At 39.6% G+C, this 15,138-nt stretch overlaps 1 protein-coding gene across 3 annotated transcripts in view; it reads left to right on the forward strand.

Annotated features, from left to right (window-relative positions):
- map3k4 (mitogen-activated protein kinase kinase kinase 4) overlaps positions 1–15,138 on the forward strand; it is a 211,545-nt gene that overhangs the window by 172,359 nt on the left and 24,048 nt on the right. For all 3 annotated transcript variants that reach the window (XM_060831662.1, XM_060831663.1, XM_060831664.1), the window contains exons 17-20: positions 1,055–1,171; positions 4,511–4,611; positions 10,763–10,843; positions 12,808–12,999. In XM_060831662.1, coding sequence (XP_060687645.1) covers positions 1,055–1,171; positions 4,511–4,611; positions 10,763–10,843; positions 12,808–12,999 — 491 coding nt within the window. The remainder of the gene's footprint in view (positions 1–1,054; positions 1,172–4,510; positions 4,612–10,762; positions 10,844–12,807; positions 13,000–15,138) is intronic.

Consider the following 15,138-nt stretch of genomic DNA (forward strand, 5'->3'; position numbering starts at 1 on the left):
ATTGAGGTCAGTGTCAAGTGAACAATCCAGTTTTATCCTCTAACGTTGATTTAAAGCAGTCTTGATAAAACAATGGTAGGCTATTTCAGACAGTAGTTAACAGTCGATCGCATTGCATGATAACTAGACTGATTTAACAACCAGACCAGGTGAGGAAGGCAGATTTTCTTCCTTAAAGCAAATTAACTTTATGGCAATCAGGAAGTCATTACTTGTAGTAGATTTATAAGTTCCAGATTGATTTTACTTAGCTAGTTGAATTAAGATTCCCCAGCTGTCGTGATGAGATTTGAACTCCTGTCTCTGGATAATTAGTCCAGACCCCTGGGCTATTAGTCCAGTGACGTAGCCACTATGTCAGTGATTCATTGATTTTGCCAGCTGCTGTCAGCACTTATAATGGTAAGTGTGACTTGTACTGCATGCTGTTAACATGTGTGAGAGATCATTGTTACTTGACTCTATTGAGAAAAACAAATTCTAAACCAAGAACTAACCACCTCAGTTGTTCATGTGATAACCCAGTAGTAGTTTTTTTCTTAAACCAAAGGTATGTTAACTTCTGGTTTCTAATGATGATCTGATGTGTTGGTCAGACTGTTACCTTGTCTTAGATGTCTGTTAGCTTTTAAGTCCTGATAAAACCAGTTGATAAATTGGAAACACAAGAATCCTACAGTGAACACTAGGTATTTTGGTATTTTTCTATTACAGTTCATTAGAATCATTTTTTGGTTGCTATATGATAATTGAGCAACCTGCAGTAGCGCTGAGAAATAATGCTTTTAGCTAATTTGTGCTATAGTTTTATTTCTTATGAACAACACTGGTGGAACTCCATTTTGCAGAATAGCTTTTAAGGCAATTATTTTTATGATTGTAATGTTCAATGCAAAAATTAGGTCAGTATTTTAATGCTGCGATTTATTTTGATATCAAACCACAAATGTTATCTCTATAGAAATGAAAACTGCATACCATTTTCATTTATTTTTCTTGTATTCTCAGCTATATTTTAATGGCTATGTTGCCTTCTATATCTCTTTTATGACAGCCCGAGGAGTCTTGGCTGTGAAGTGCGGAACCAATGTGTCGCTGCTGTTATTCGTTCACCTCCTATAATTGGTGACCTCAATCTCGTCAAATCTGCAAGCACTGCTAATGAATTAAGGTATTTTCATCCATAGCAGGGACACATACCGTTTATGATGCTGTACAATATTTTGCACGCATCGCTTGAGAGAAATATTTAACCTTGATGTTCTTATGATTTAAAGGGTTTTGCAGCACACAGAGAAATGGGAGCAGAGTAGGCTATTTGTCCTCTCAAACCTGCTGTTTCTTTCAACTAAATCATGGCTAGCCTACCTCAATGCCATTTTCCTGCATTACCCCATAATCCTTTAATGTCTTCAATAGCTAGAGATCTTCCAATTTTTTTTAATCTTGAATGTACTCAAGTTTCCACATCCCTCTAAGGTATAGAATTCTAAAGATTCGGTGCTCTGTGAAGACATTTCTCTTTACCTTAGTCCTACATAGCCTATATCTTTATTCTGAGACTGTCCCCAATTCTAGATCCTACAGCTGGGAAATGACCATTTCCATTTGCACTGTGAGTATTGTAAGAATGTTATATGCTTCAGTGAGTTCACATCTCATTCCTCTAAGCTCTAGTGAATATAAATCCAGTCGTCTTCGTCTCGTAAGAAAGCCAGATTTGTGCATAGTACTCCAGGATATTAAAAAATTATGTAGGTGAGTCTTGCTGATGCCCCTGTACAACTGCAGCAAAACGTTTTTACTCCAGTACATTATTCTCATCCTCTTGGAACAAAGGCCAAAATAGAATTGCTTTCCAAATTGCATGCTGTACTTGGCAGTCGCCATTAGTAATTTATGAATAGAGACACCCTATGGACATCTTCTCTCAATCTCTCATCATTTAAGAAATACTCTATATTTCAGTTTTCCCTATCAAATTATATAGTTCAATCAATTGAAAGATGTTCTAATCAACTTTTCTAATACCTTAATATTCTTTTTAGCATCAGAATCTCATTACAATAACGAAGGCTGATGCTAATTGTTATTACATTACTTGCTATAGTATCTTGCTTTAGTAGATAATATCTTTTATATCATTTTAATGTCACGTGCTCGAAACTGTAGGGTTACGGAGGCAATATGCTAGGACCTTTATCTTTTTAAACAGGAAGAAACAAATGATATATTTATTCAGTGGTGGGATGTGAATGCTACTGTTCAGATTGGCATTAATTGCCGATCCATAATTATCTGTTATAGATGATGGTGAACTGTCTTTGTGAATCACAGTCCTTCCCTGTGGTCTAAGTGCTGTTAGAAAGAGAATTGATCCAGCAACAGTGAAAGAGTGGTAATATAGTTCCACATTGGGATGGTTTGGATGGGAACTTGCAAGTGTTGATGTTCATCAACTCTGCGAGCAATTTACACTTTGCCTCAAATTCACTTGGCCTGTCTCGAACAACTCCCTCCCCTAGCTTGACCTCTCAGTTTGCATCTCTCACGACAGTTTATGGATTAACGTTTACTACAAACCCACAGACTCTCCTAACTATCTGGACTACACCACCTCCTACCCTGTATCCTACAAAACCTGCATCCTGTTTTTCCAATTCCTCTGTCTCTGTTGCATCTGCTCTGAGGACACATTCCACTAACCAGCATCTCACCTATTTTCACTGTCTATCATCCAGAAAGCCCTCCACCACATCCTCCATGCCCCACTTCACTGCTCTATACCCCCCCATGCACCACCCACTAAATGTAATAAAGACACAGTCCTCCTTGTTCTCAAGTTCCATTGCACTAGTCTCTGCATCCAACATATCATCCTCAAACACTTCAGCCAACTCCAACTGGACCCCACCACAAAGAACATCTTCCCTTCCCTATCCCTCTCTGCCTTCTGCAAAGACCGTTCCCTTTGTCACTCCTTGGTTCACGCCACTCTCTTCCCCTGCGACCTACTGGCACACTACCTCTCTCCTACTATAGAAGTTCACCTGTTTCTTCAACCTAGTTTACTCCATTCAGTGCTCCCAATGTGTCTTACTTACATCGGGGATACCAAATGTAAACTAGGGGAGCGTTTTGTTGAGCAATTCAGCCAGGCCTATAAGGGCCAACCTGACCACCTAGTCACCACCCGTTTCAATTCCTCTTCTCACACCATTTCTAAAATGTTCGTCCTCGGCCGCCTTCATTCAGAGTGAATCAGACAGTACGTTGGAGGAACAGCACCCAATCTTCTGTCTGGGCAGCCTAGAGAACTCAACAGTGCCTTCTCCAATTTCAAATAACCTTCCCACCCATTCCCTGACTCCCTTTCTAGTCCCGCCTCCTCCCTTCCATTTCCCCAATCCTTCCTTCCAGCTACTAATGGGATTCATTCCTCCCATCAACCGACTAATTCATACCCACCATCTGTATTCACCTATCCCTACTGTGCCATTCCAACCCTCTCCCCACCCATAATCTGCTACCGCCAAACCTTATCTGCAGCCCATCCCCACCCCCCCCCCATATCCCCATTTCCATTCCTGAAGAAGAGTAAACTTGAAATGCTGACTTCTCTACCTCCTGATGCTGTCTGGCTTGCTGTTCTCCTCCAGCCTCCTGCTTGTGTATTTCTAAACGTTTAGAGCAAGCTGAAGGGCCAAATGGCCTACTTCTACTCCCGATTTAAATGTTTGGAAGTTGCAGTCAGAAACCTTGGTGAGTTACTGCAATACATCTTGTTAGTGCTACACCATACTGTTACTGTGTCAACACTGCTGTAGGCAGTGTATGTTTTTACATTTAAACAGCAATAAATCTTCACATTTCAAATGGGGGATTACTTGATAGATCATGTTAAAATACAATTAAGCTCTGTTTCCCGTATTGAAGATTGGTCTTTGATTTAATCACTAGGTGATTCATGTTTATTAAAAATTAAACGTTTTGGCTGTAATATATTAAGCATACTGCATTGATGGGTCATTAAGTTTCAGTGAAAGGTGAATTTATCACTTATTCAGAACAAATTGTAAAGTAAACTGTCTGTAAACTCCTTTTACTCAGCCACTCATCAGTAGCACCTTAAATTTACTTTTCTTTGAGTTTGCATTTGCTTTCAACAGTCAAGCAATCAGCAGTTCACTTTTTGTACTTGTCATTTTGGATTAATATGCCTACAGGAGCTGATGATGTGCTCCTCCTCTTGTTCTTGCGTGCTCAATATATTGGTGGCATCTGACCCCTTTTAACTTTCAGCCAGTCTCATTTGATAAAGAGAGTAAAATTAGTGTGGCTGGTGACAAGAATCTGAAATAAGTCCTTGAAATACACACGGAAAGTATTGTGTTTCCAGTTTTTAAAAATATATTCACATGATATAATGTCAAGTGCTTTGCCAGTAAAAATTTGAAATGTGTTAGATATGTTAGAATAATTTTAATGTGATCTTGTTCTTTGAAAATAGGGGTTCGAGTGTCCCTGAAAATGACCGTCTAGCATCCATAGCAGCTGAACTGCAATTCAAGTCATTAAGCCGACATTCCAGTCCCACTGAAGATCGTGAGGGTAAGAAAGCGGCGGTTCCTTGATGTAAGGAACTTAAAATGGTGTTTTATAACAGCCAATAACTGACCCTGTCCACCCTATTTGCATCAAACTGCTGAACACCCAACTTCCCTTCCTGGCCACTGTTAACAGATTTTGTTAATGGTTTTCTCTCTTCACATACTGTTCTCATCTCCATTAACTCTGCTGCACTCAAAAAATGAGTTAACCCCAACTGCCCCTAACTTTACAACCTGACAAGGTCAGGTGAATTGGCCATGCTAAATTGCCCGTAGTGTTAAAATAAGGGGTAAATGTAGGGGTCTGGGTGGGTTGCACTTCGGCGGGTCGGTGTGGACTTGTTGGGCCAAAGGGCCTGTTTCCACACTAAGTAATCTAATCTTACTGTCATGACTGGAGGCTCCCATTTATTTTCTTTGAATGTTCTGTCACCTCCCAAATCATGTCTATCTTTCTTGCAATTCCATATTTGAACTCCTGCAATCAAGGTTCTGCTCCAGAGCATTTGAATTCACAAATGACTCCCAAGTCTTTCTGTGCTTCAAATTCATGAAATCTTTCCACATTTAATAGTCTAAACTGTTATTCTTTCTACTAAAGTGCGTAACCTACACTTCCCCACATTGTATTCCATATGCTACTTCTTGGCCCTCTCTTCTAGCTGGCCAAGCCTTCCTGTAGCCACCCACCTCCTCAGTGCTACCTGCCCCTCCACCTATCTTTTTGTCATCTGCAAATTTAGAATTAATGCCTTCCGTTCCTTTGTCCAGATTGTTAATGTAAAACATGAATAGTTGTAATCCCAACATGGACAACTCCATTAGTTACCACGTGCCATCCTGAAAAAGACCCCTTTATCCATATTCTTTGCCTTCTGCCAGTCAGCCAGTCCTCCTATCCATGCCAATAACTTGCCCCTAACACAATGGGCTGCTATCTTATTTAACAGCATCCCACGTGGCACTTGTCAAAGGCCTTCTGGAAATCCAAATATATCACAGCAACTGGCTGGCTTTTGTTTAACTTGCTCATTACATCCTGAAAGGATTCCAACAGATTTGGCAGGCATGACCTCCCCTTGACAAAGCTGTGCTGTCTCAGCCCTATTTTACCATGCACTTCTGAGTACTGTGCAATCTCATCCTTAATGGACTCTTTCGAGTGACTGAGGTCAGGCTAACTGGCCCATTGTTTCCTGTCTTCCATCTCCCTCTCTTAAACAGAGGTGTTACTTTTGGCATTTTCTAGTCCTCTGGGATCCTCCCTGACTCAAGTGACTCCTAAATGATCACTATTGATGCCTCTAACGTCTCCTCAACTACTTCCTTCAGAACTCTGGGATGTAGTCCATCTGGTCTGGGTGATTTATCCACTGTCAGACCTTTCAGCTTTCCCAGCACCTTCTCCTTAGTGATGGCTACAACATTTCCATCTGTCCCCTGACTCTCACGAAGTTTCATATGCTGTTGGTGTCTTCTATTGTGAAGAATAATGTAAAGTACTTATTCAAAACCTCCGCCTTTCTTTGATCCCCATTACTACTACTTCACCCTCATTTTCTGGCAGTCCAAGGCCAACACTTGCATCTCTCTTTTAGAAATCTTAGAAAAAAAACTGCTTGCAATTTTCTTTTATATTACAAACTAGCTTACTGCCCTATTTCATCATCTACTCCTTAATGCTTTTTTAGTTATCCTCTGCTGGTTTTTAAAACCTTCCCAATCCTCTGGTTTCTCACTAATCTTCATTGTATGCTTTTTCTTTTACTTTTGTACTTTCCCTGATGTCCCTTGTTAGCCATGGTTGCCTCATCTTCCCTCCACGTTTCTTCTTCCTTTGCAGGACTTTCTGCTTCCATCACCGATTACCCCCACAAACTCCTGTCATTGCTGCTCCACTGTCTTCCCTGCTCGGCTCCCCTGCACTCATCTGTGTGCAGATCTCCCTCTCAAGCTGCAGGGTGAATTCTGTCATATTATGGTCACTGTCTTCTAAGGCTTCCTTCATCTTAAATAATGTCTGCTTCATTATACATCACCTAATCCAGAGCTGCCAGTTTCCTTTGGGGTCTGCCACAAGCTGGTCCAAAACAAAATCATCTCATGCATTCCTTGAGTTCCTTTTTTGAGATCTGTTACCAACCTAATTTTGCCCAACAATGCATGTTGAAGTCCCCCATGATTATTGAATAGAGATTATTTCTTGCATCCCTTTTCCATCTCCTGTTTCCCCCCTCCCACGACATATCCTGACTACTGCTAGGAAGCCTTAACACAACTCCCATCAGGGTCTTTTTTGCTTTTTGCGGTTCCTCAACTATACCCAGGCAGACTCTGTGCTTTCCAAGTCTGAATGTAATGGACCTTTCCTTTCAAAGATGTGTGGAATTATCTCTCATTCAGTACTCTCTCACACAGTGTCAATATGGAAGATATGTGCAGGGTGGGCCATAACGCAAACGTTGCACATTATGTTTAGCCTCATTGACTCACGTTAAAATGTAACATCTTAGCTGTGGTAACCAGTATCACTGTTCAAAGATTAGTAACATCTGATGCAATCTGCAATCAGGAAATTAGATGCTTGTGAGAGATGAGCAATCCTTGGTTATTACAACTTCTTTCATCTTTCAATGTCAGAAGAAGCTGCTCATTGGTCAGATGTGGCTTAACCAGGTGCAACAGAAACATAGATACCAGAGCTGACTTTTTGAGTGCAAGTGCATTTTTATTTACAGATGTGCAAGATAACTTAGTGATGTAATTGCAACAATTAGCTGTATAACCTGTGTACTCAGGTATATTTTGTCTTTACCCTCCCACTATGTCAACTTGAAATCTGATTACTGCAGCTGGGATGGATGCCTAGAGTGTCCAGGCCCACTGAAAATCTGTCACTCAGTTGCAGACTCACCCTTCTCAGTGATGACATACAGATTTTGGCATCATAAGCAGATGGGCCTCTCTGGAATCACCTGGTAGGAAGTTTCTAGAGATCCTGTGTTTGACAATTCTTCCTAATTTTGCACCTCCCCATCTCACTGAAAGGAAGAAGAATCTGAAATGAGCTCTGGGTCCCTTCTGGCCTTGCCATGAAGCTGAGCACATGGTTAGAACAATACTGTAAATTTGTGTGTCTGTCAAGCAGATGGTGTACTGGATCTGACTGTCCATGGTAGTTGCCAATCTCTCCATGAAACTGTCGAGATGATAAAGCCAGCATTGGACTGATGATATGGGTGGTCTCCTCTAACCTTTTGATCCAGCTTACAGAATGCCTCTGTCAAATTTGCCTGATGTTCCTGTAACTGTCTGTGTTTTCAACAATCAGTAATGGCCGAGACCACGGGATCAGTGTTGTCTTAGCGGTAATCAGGTATCTGTTCTCAGGCAGTCCTCTGAGTACCAGAGGGCTAGGGCATTACTTCTCTGTTTGTTTCACAGATTCAAACTTGTGATGTGCTCACTAGACTGTGCTCTTCAGTCAAATCTAGAAGAGTTGCTAGCAAGGTGAATATCTGAGCTTGTTGTTTGAAGATCTAGCTGAAAGTCTTGTCTTCCACATCCTCTGAGGTGGAATTAAGGGCCTTTGTGACTGTTTTGGAACAGAGGGAAATTGGATACTGCTGCAGCTTGCATGAGCAAAGAAAGGGAATCAGTTGTGTATGACAGATGAAGCTATGCAAATTAAGAATGAATTACTGGCGATCATAATGGGGGTAATGCGCAGCTCAGCATAATGAAGCTTAGTAGTTTGGCTGCCCTTTGGGATATCCCTCTCCCCATGAATTGTCATGCTCTTCTCCAGCTTGCTCAAATACTTTTTTTTGTGATGTAAAGAGTTTTATGTCCACCACTTCGCCATTGTTTTTCACCTTCTCAGATCAATTATAGACAGTTTTTTCTGAGACTGTGATTAAGTATGTTATGATTGGAAGAGCTGTTGGTGGTGATGCATTTGCAGAAGGGATGGTGAGGTGACCCAGTGAAGGAGTGAGAAATACAGAGAGCAGGAAAGATTAGTAGTTTGGAAGGAGAGGATGTGTGAGAGCCATTGAATGTGCAGGTCTTGGTGAGAGTATGTGCAGTGGCCTGTGAGCATGATGTAACTGAGAGAAGATGGTGGCGCTTGAACTCTCAAAGCACAGAAGATGATTTAAACATCTTTCTGTGCTGCTTTGCATTCCATTTTATCCAGGCCACTGTCTGGGTCTAGGCAATTTGTCTGGCATAGCCTCTTTTGCTGGTTTGCTTATCTTTTGCTGATAAATCACTGCCCTCCTTTCTACTGTACAGTCCACCAGCACTCCAGTCACTATCAGCAAATCAGGGAGCTAACTTAATTTTCTGGGCCATGTCTTCCATGATTTTGGCACAGCATCACAATGTGAAGGGCAGTTCCTGGCTTGCATTATGTAATTGGTTTGCAGCTGGGCTTTAAATATCGTGCCAGTGATTTGAATACAGGAAGGTCCTGACAGTAGTGAGTCCTTCTGCGTCTTCGACAATGTTCTAATTCATGAAATATGAAAAGTTGCCTGAGAAAAACCACATAGTCAAAGTGGATAAATGTGAAGATAGAAAAGCACAGCAGGTCATCATGCTGTCCAACCTGCTTTGCTTTTCCAGCTTAACATCTATTGACTCTGACTTCCAGCATCTGCAGTCCTTATTGTCCCCATAGGCTAAAGTGGGCCTCATTCTAGCAATTGGCTTGACAAAACACTTCTAACTCCAAATGAAAAAAATAATATCCACAGCGAAAGTAAATTTGAGAAATTTCAAACAAGAAATTAATGAATTACCAAGTCTTGATGGCTTGCACTCATAGCTTTAAAAGAGGTAGTTACAGAGCTAGTGGATGTACCAGTCATCTTCCAAAGTTTGCCAGATTCATGAATGATCCCAGTGGATTGGAAATGTGATACCACTGTTCAAGAAAACAGGCTGACGTTAGATATCAGGAAAACATTAAAGAAGTCTTAATGATGCACTTTGATAACCATAGCATGATTTTATGAAAAAGATTTTTGACACATTAATTTTTCAGGATGTAACTAGCAAGGTACGTACAGGGGAGCTTGTGTGCGTCGTTTATGTGGGTTTTTTTTTTAAAAGGTATTTTATAGACTACCATACAAAATGCTAAATATGTAATATAGGGGCGATAAAATTGAGTGTGTTATGTTAACATGGATAGAGGGTTGGCTAACAAATAGGAAGCAGAGTGTCAGTGGAAACGGGACAAGCTGTATCTAGTAGAGTGCCTCGAAATTTAGTGTCAGGATCAGAGTTATTTACAAATCTATGATTGTAGTATGATAGAGACTGAGAAGGTGGAGAGAGGCTGGAATAAAATTTGTGTGTTGATACTCAGACTTGGGTATGCAGTCAGTTCTGCTATTACGCAGTAGTAGTTCCGTTCTCGAGCAATCCCGTGTTATAAGAAAATCACATAATAGCAGCACCATTTAAACTAACGGGGCTGGAATCGCATTATAACCAATACACCGTAAAAGTATGTGCTATAGAAAGTGTCCCCACTTCGTCAATCGTGTTATAGCGAATTTGCATTAAAGAAAAGCATGCTATAGTAGAGCAACCTGTACATGGGATGTCAAAAGAAAATAGCACGTAGGTACAACAAGCAGTTAAAGAAGGCACATGGCATCTTATTGCAATGGGATTTTTGCACTTTAAGCCGCACTTGGAGTACTGTGTGGAATTTTGCCCTCCATATTTAAGATATGATATTTTTCCATTGGAGGTTGTACTGTGATGTTTTGTTAGGAATTTCCCTGGGATTAGAGGGGTTTACAATATAGGCTAAGAAAATTTGGTCCTAAAGGTTTTATTGAAATATAGTTGATTCCGAAGTAGGTTTGATGGAGTAGATACTGAAGCTGTCTCTGTTGGTTGGACACATGGACATAGATGGAGAATAAGAGTTCAATCATTTAGGTCTGAAATGAGAAGTGTCTTCATCCTAATATTGTGAATTTGGAATTCTGTGTGCCAGAATGTTGAAGATGTTCCATTGTTAACAATATATAAGACTGAGGATCCATGTCATTTTTTATGTTTGGCATCTTTTCAATATTAATTACATTGTAGTTGGAGACTTGATTAAGTTTACTAATTTGTTTCCCCAGAACCTATATATCCTAAAGGAGATCCCAGTGTTAGTGCACGAAGAAGCTGGGAGCTTCGCTCTCTGTTAAGTCAGCCAAAAGGTAAGAACATCATTCTGAATATGCAAATTGATGCAATTTGACATTTTTTCTGTAAAAGTTGGGAGTTTTGACACTGTTTAGAATATTTTGCATTTTAGCTTGCTGTCAGTTTTATTTTAAACAAAATGTGTCATATTGACTTAGTTCCCTTGGCCTCGACAAATTAGCATCTGCAAATCTTTTAGACAAAATTGTCAAATTTGGCAAGAAGAATACACAACAATGTAGTATTTACATAATTTATATTGTACAGTTCTGAGATTTAAAGGGATTGAGTGACTTGGTAAATTAATCACTTTAAGCTAGTGTACAGGTACGCCAAGTGATTTGTAAGGCAAATGGAATTTGTTGTTTAAGAGTTAATGGGTTATAAAAGTGCAAGTGCTTTGCTGTTGTTGTACAGAGGGTTGGAGTACGGTGTATACTTTTGAAGTTCTCACTTGCTTATGTTTTAGGTTTTTCATGTATCCTCACCAATGCCACTTGCCATTTGATGTTTCATCGCACTACAGCTTGGTTTTGTACACTCATACTTGGTCTGACTCACTATAGTGAAGTATAATTGTGTGTAGTTCCTCAATTGCAATATGATATTATCTTATTTTCTGTCACCTGTGTGTATTGCTACTAGGCTACTGCACAACTTGTCATTAAGATTATATTTTGTTAATGTCTGATATTGCGTGTCCATGCTCTGAAAACTATTGGACAAATCAGCACAAACTGTGTCTATGCCAGACAACCATTGGAATTTGTAGTTTAAAAGGCAGGAAAATGAAAATTGAGCATTTATTTCCCTTTCTTGTCAATTTTCTTCATTTTGCCTTATCCAGAGGGTGTTTGATGCACAAAAACCACAACCCATCAGAGAACAAGTCATGAACAAACAAGTGACCATTTGGATTTGCTGTATATTGATCATGAGCAGGAAATTTCTTTGATAAACTGGTGCTGAGAGATGGTTGTACCTAATTCAGCATAAACTAAGTTTTAATTTTGGAATATTTTGGTTCTTAATAGTTCAGTTACTCGCTGGATAAATTTTCTAAACTATGTTAAAACTTATATTGGTCATATTTGGGCTTTGTCATATTTTCATGAGATCCATAGGAATATAAGAATTAATAGCAGAAATATACCACTTCATCCTTTTGAGACCTGCTCAGCCATTCATTAAGATCACAGATGATTTCATTGTTGTCTCAACTTCACCTTCCTATCTGACTCCCTTGAGTTCCCTGATGAGTACAGTTACACTTTGGTTAGTAGTAGTACAGATTTTAGCATGTTCCTCAATCTTATCTGTTTCCTCCCTCCCACATGTGGATGGTGACGGATGTTTGGCACATCTCAGCAGAGGTTAAGAACCTCTGGTTTATTATGTAAGGGTTTGTCCTATTGGCAGTCGTTTCATTACAGGGATATCTACAGTGATTCCAGCACAAGTCACTGATTAAGGATCAAGAGTAATATGTTCAACTAGTTTCCCTTCTGAAACAATATCCGGAAGCTCACTGGCCCCTTTGCTGAGATTCATTTTAACTTAGCACATGCTTAACATTAAAGTAACAATTGGCCAGTTCAATTCCACACTACATATAATGTCTCTACTCAGTTGCTGGAAACCTCCTTCATCCAATTTACAATTTTACTATTGGAATATTTCTTCTAAGCCTTGATACCTTTTTTCTCTGATTTGCTTCCATCTCTATTTTACATGTACTGCTTCCCTCCATAAAGCTACACGAACTGCTGACAAATATCAGAAGGAGCTCAATTTACTTAAAATAGTATTTAATCTGTGAAACATGACACAAACTGGAAAAAAAAAAGTTATTTTGTAAATGAAATGTTGCCTAATCTACAGAGGCCTTATGTATTTGGCATTGTGGGAAAAGAAGGCAAGAAGATCTCACCAATTATTTGATGTACTTTACAAATTGAATATGTGTTTGATTTCCCAGATATAGCTGCTAAGCAAAGTCGAATTGACATTGTTCGCAAGTCAATTAAATCCTTTGAGGAGCAACAGAACCAGCAGATGAAGCAAAAGAATATCATTGGCCAAGTCTGTGACATTCCGAAATCTTACGATAATGTCATGCAAGTTGGATTAAGAAAAGTAACGTTTAAGTGGCAGAGAGGAAACAAAATAGGTAATGTCAGAGTTCTGGATTTAAAAATAAGCATTCAATTTGCACATAAATACAGAATTTTGAAAATGAGTATTAAAAATATTCTTGCTAGGGTCCAAATTTGCAGCAGACTATTGATCTATTTTGAATTTTCCCACAAATAGCAATTCTAAGTGTTTGAAAGTAGAGATTTGAACGTGAGATTTACTTACGGTGATATCACAGCTGAACCTGGTAACAAAAGTCTTGCATTAATATCATGATGTCTGTAGTCACCAACAGTTGCAAAGCACTTTACAATCAACAACCCACTTTAGAGTGTATTCACTGTTGTAGAAAACTGTTGTGTGCACCAAGAACCCTTAAATAGCAACTGATAAAAGGCAGAAGATATATTTCAGTGATCTTAATTGAGAGATATATCTTGGCCAGAACAGAGAATCCCTCTGCTCTTTTACAAAATAGTGCTATAAAATATTAAAATATAGTCACTTGAAAGAGCAGATTTTACCTTAATTTACCTCTTCACTCATATCACAGCATGTTCAACAGTGTTCTGTTGTGCATTGGACAGTTCTCTGACTGTTGTGCATAGGTGCGTCAGCCTTATTTTTTTTTCCCTCTTTAGAAATGGATTTGTAATGCACATCTTTTGTCCCCAAGGTAAGAAAGCTACCAACTAAGCCATAGCTAACGTAAATCACTTCATATTTGGAACAAAATCAGAAATGGTTGGAGAAACTCAACAGGTCTGGCAACATCTATGGAGAGAAAGCAAAATTAATATTTCAGGTCTAGTGATGACTCTTCAGAATTTGATATTTGGCTTGGGTTTGTCATAAGATACTCACGTATATTTCCATTTTAAGGAGGGTGTATTGAATAATGATCAGCAATGGAAGCCCAATTTGCCAAATGTGGCAATGCCACTTTTGCACAGCATTGATCAGCGTGCTCAGGCCTTGGCTCAAGGCCTTCTGTGTCAATGTGATTCCATGGCTGCAGTTGTTTCTTTCATATAATGGATCAACTTATCTGAGACAACAGCTGAGGTACAAGTTAGCAAGTGAAAGAACTCAAATCTCAAATTCATTTTGAGGAAAAGGAATCCATTGTTGAGAAAAACACATTGCAGAATTATAAGAAAACTGTGACAGGTATCTGAAATGGTAATATAAATGCTCAAAATACCAGGTTTGTTAAATCGACATCATGAAGTTGTTTCTTCCATCGTATTCAGCCAGATTACTGTTTGATTTTGTTTTACTTTTAATGGTTTATTTTCAATGTTCTATTTACAGAACAGCCAGTTGCTTTTCACTTTCATCAAAAACTCCCTCATTGTCAAATAACCTCTTTACCAGCACAACATTCAAAAGTTTAAATTCAGCCTTTTACACAATTATTTTCTCTGTCAATATTGCAATAAAGATGAAATCAGAACTGTTGTTTGATATCTGATACAGCATAACCTTGGATAGAAATTAACAGTCACTTGTTTATTTGAAATTATCAACCTACACCACCTAATGCAATAAAAACAAATTGCTGGTGAAACTCAGCAGGTCTGGCAGCATCTATGGGAAGAAAGCAGAGTTAAACATTTTGAATTCAGTGATGACTCATCAGAACAGCTGGTCAAAACTGATATTTAAGCTAAAGACAAGGTTTTTTTGGGATGGTGGAGAAGAGAGCAGGCAGGTAGAGATGGAGCCCACACAGGGAGGTATGAAAGGGATAGGATGATTTAGGGAGGGCAGGCCAGGATGAAAAAAAACTGAATAAGTGATCGTGAGAGTGGAGGGTTACAGAGAATGGGTAGTCTGTGCTGAATCAAAGCTGTGTAAATGATGGGCTAGGCCTGAGAGTGGGTGAAAATGTGCTTATAAACAGGGTTGAGATCAGAGTGGTGCTGGAAAAGCACAGTAAGTCAGGCAGCATCTGAGGAGCAGGAAAATCGACATTTTGGACAAAAGCCCTTCAGGAATAGAGGCAGGAAGCCTCCAGGGTGGAGAGATAAATGGGGGGTGGTGGGGCTGGGGTGAAGGTAGCAAAGAGTACAGTAAGTGAATGGGGGTGGGGATGGAGGTGATGGGTCAGAGGGGAGGGTGGAACGGATAGGTAGGAAGGGAGATTGGCAGGTAGGACAGGTCATGAGGA

The sequence above is a fragment of the Hemiscyllium ocellatum genome, chromosome 10, assembly GCF_020745735.1.
Source record: "Hemiscyllium ocellatum isolate sHemOce1 chromosome 10, sHemOce1.pat.X.cur, whole genome shotgun sequence".
NCBI lineage: Eukaryota > Metazoa > Chordata > Chondrichthyes > Orectolobiformes > Hemiscylliidae > Hemiscyllium > Hemiscyllium ocellatum.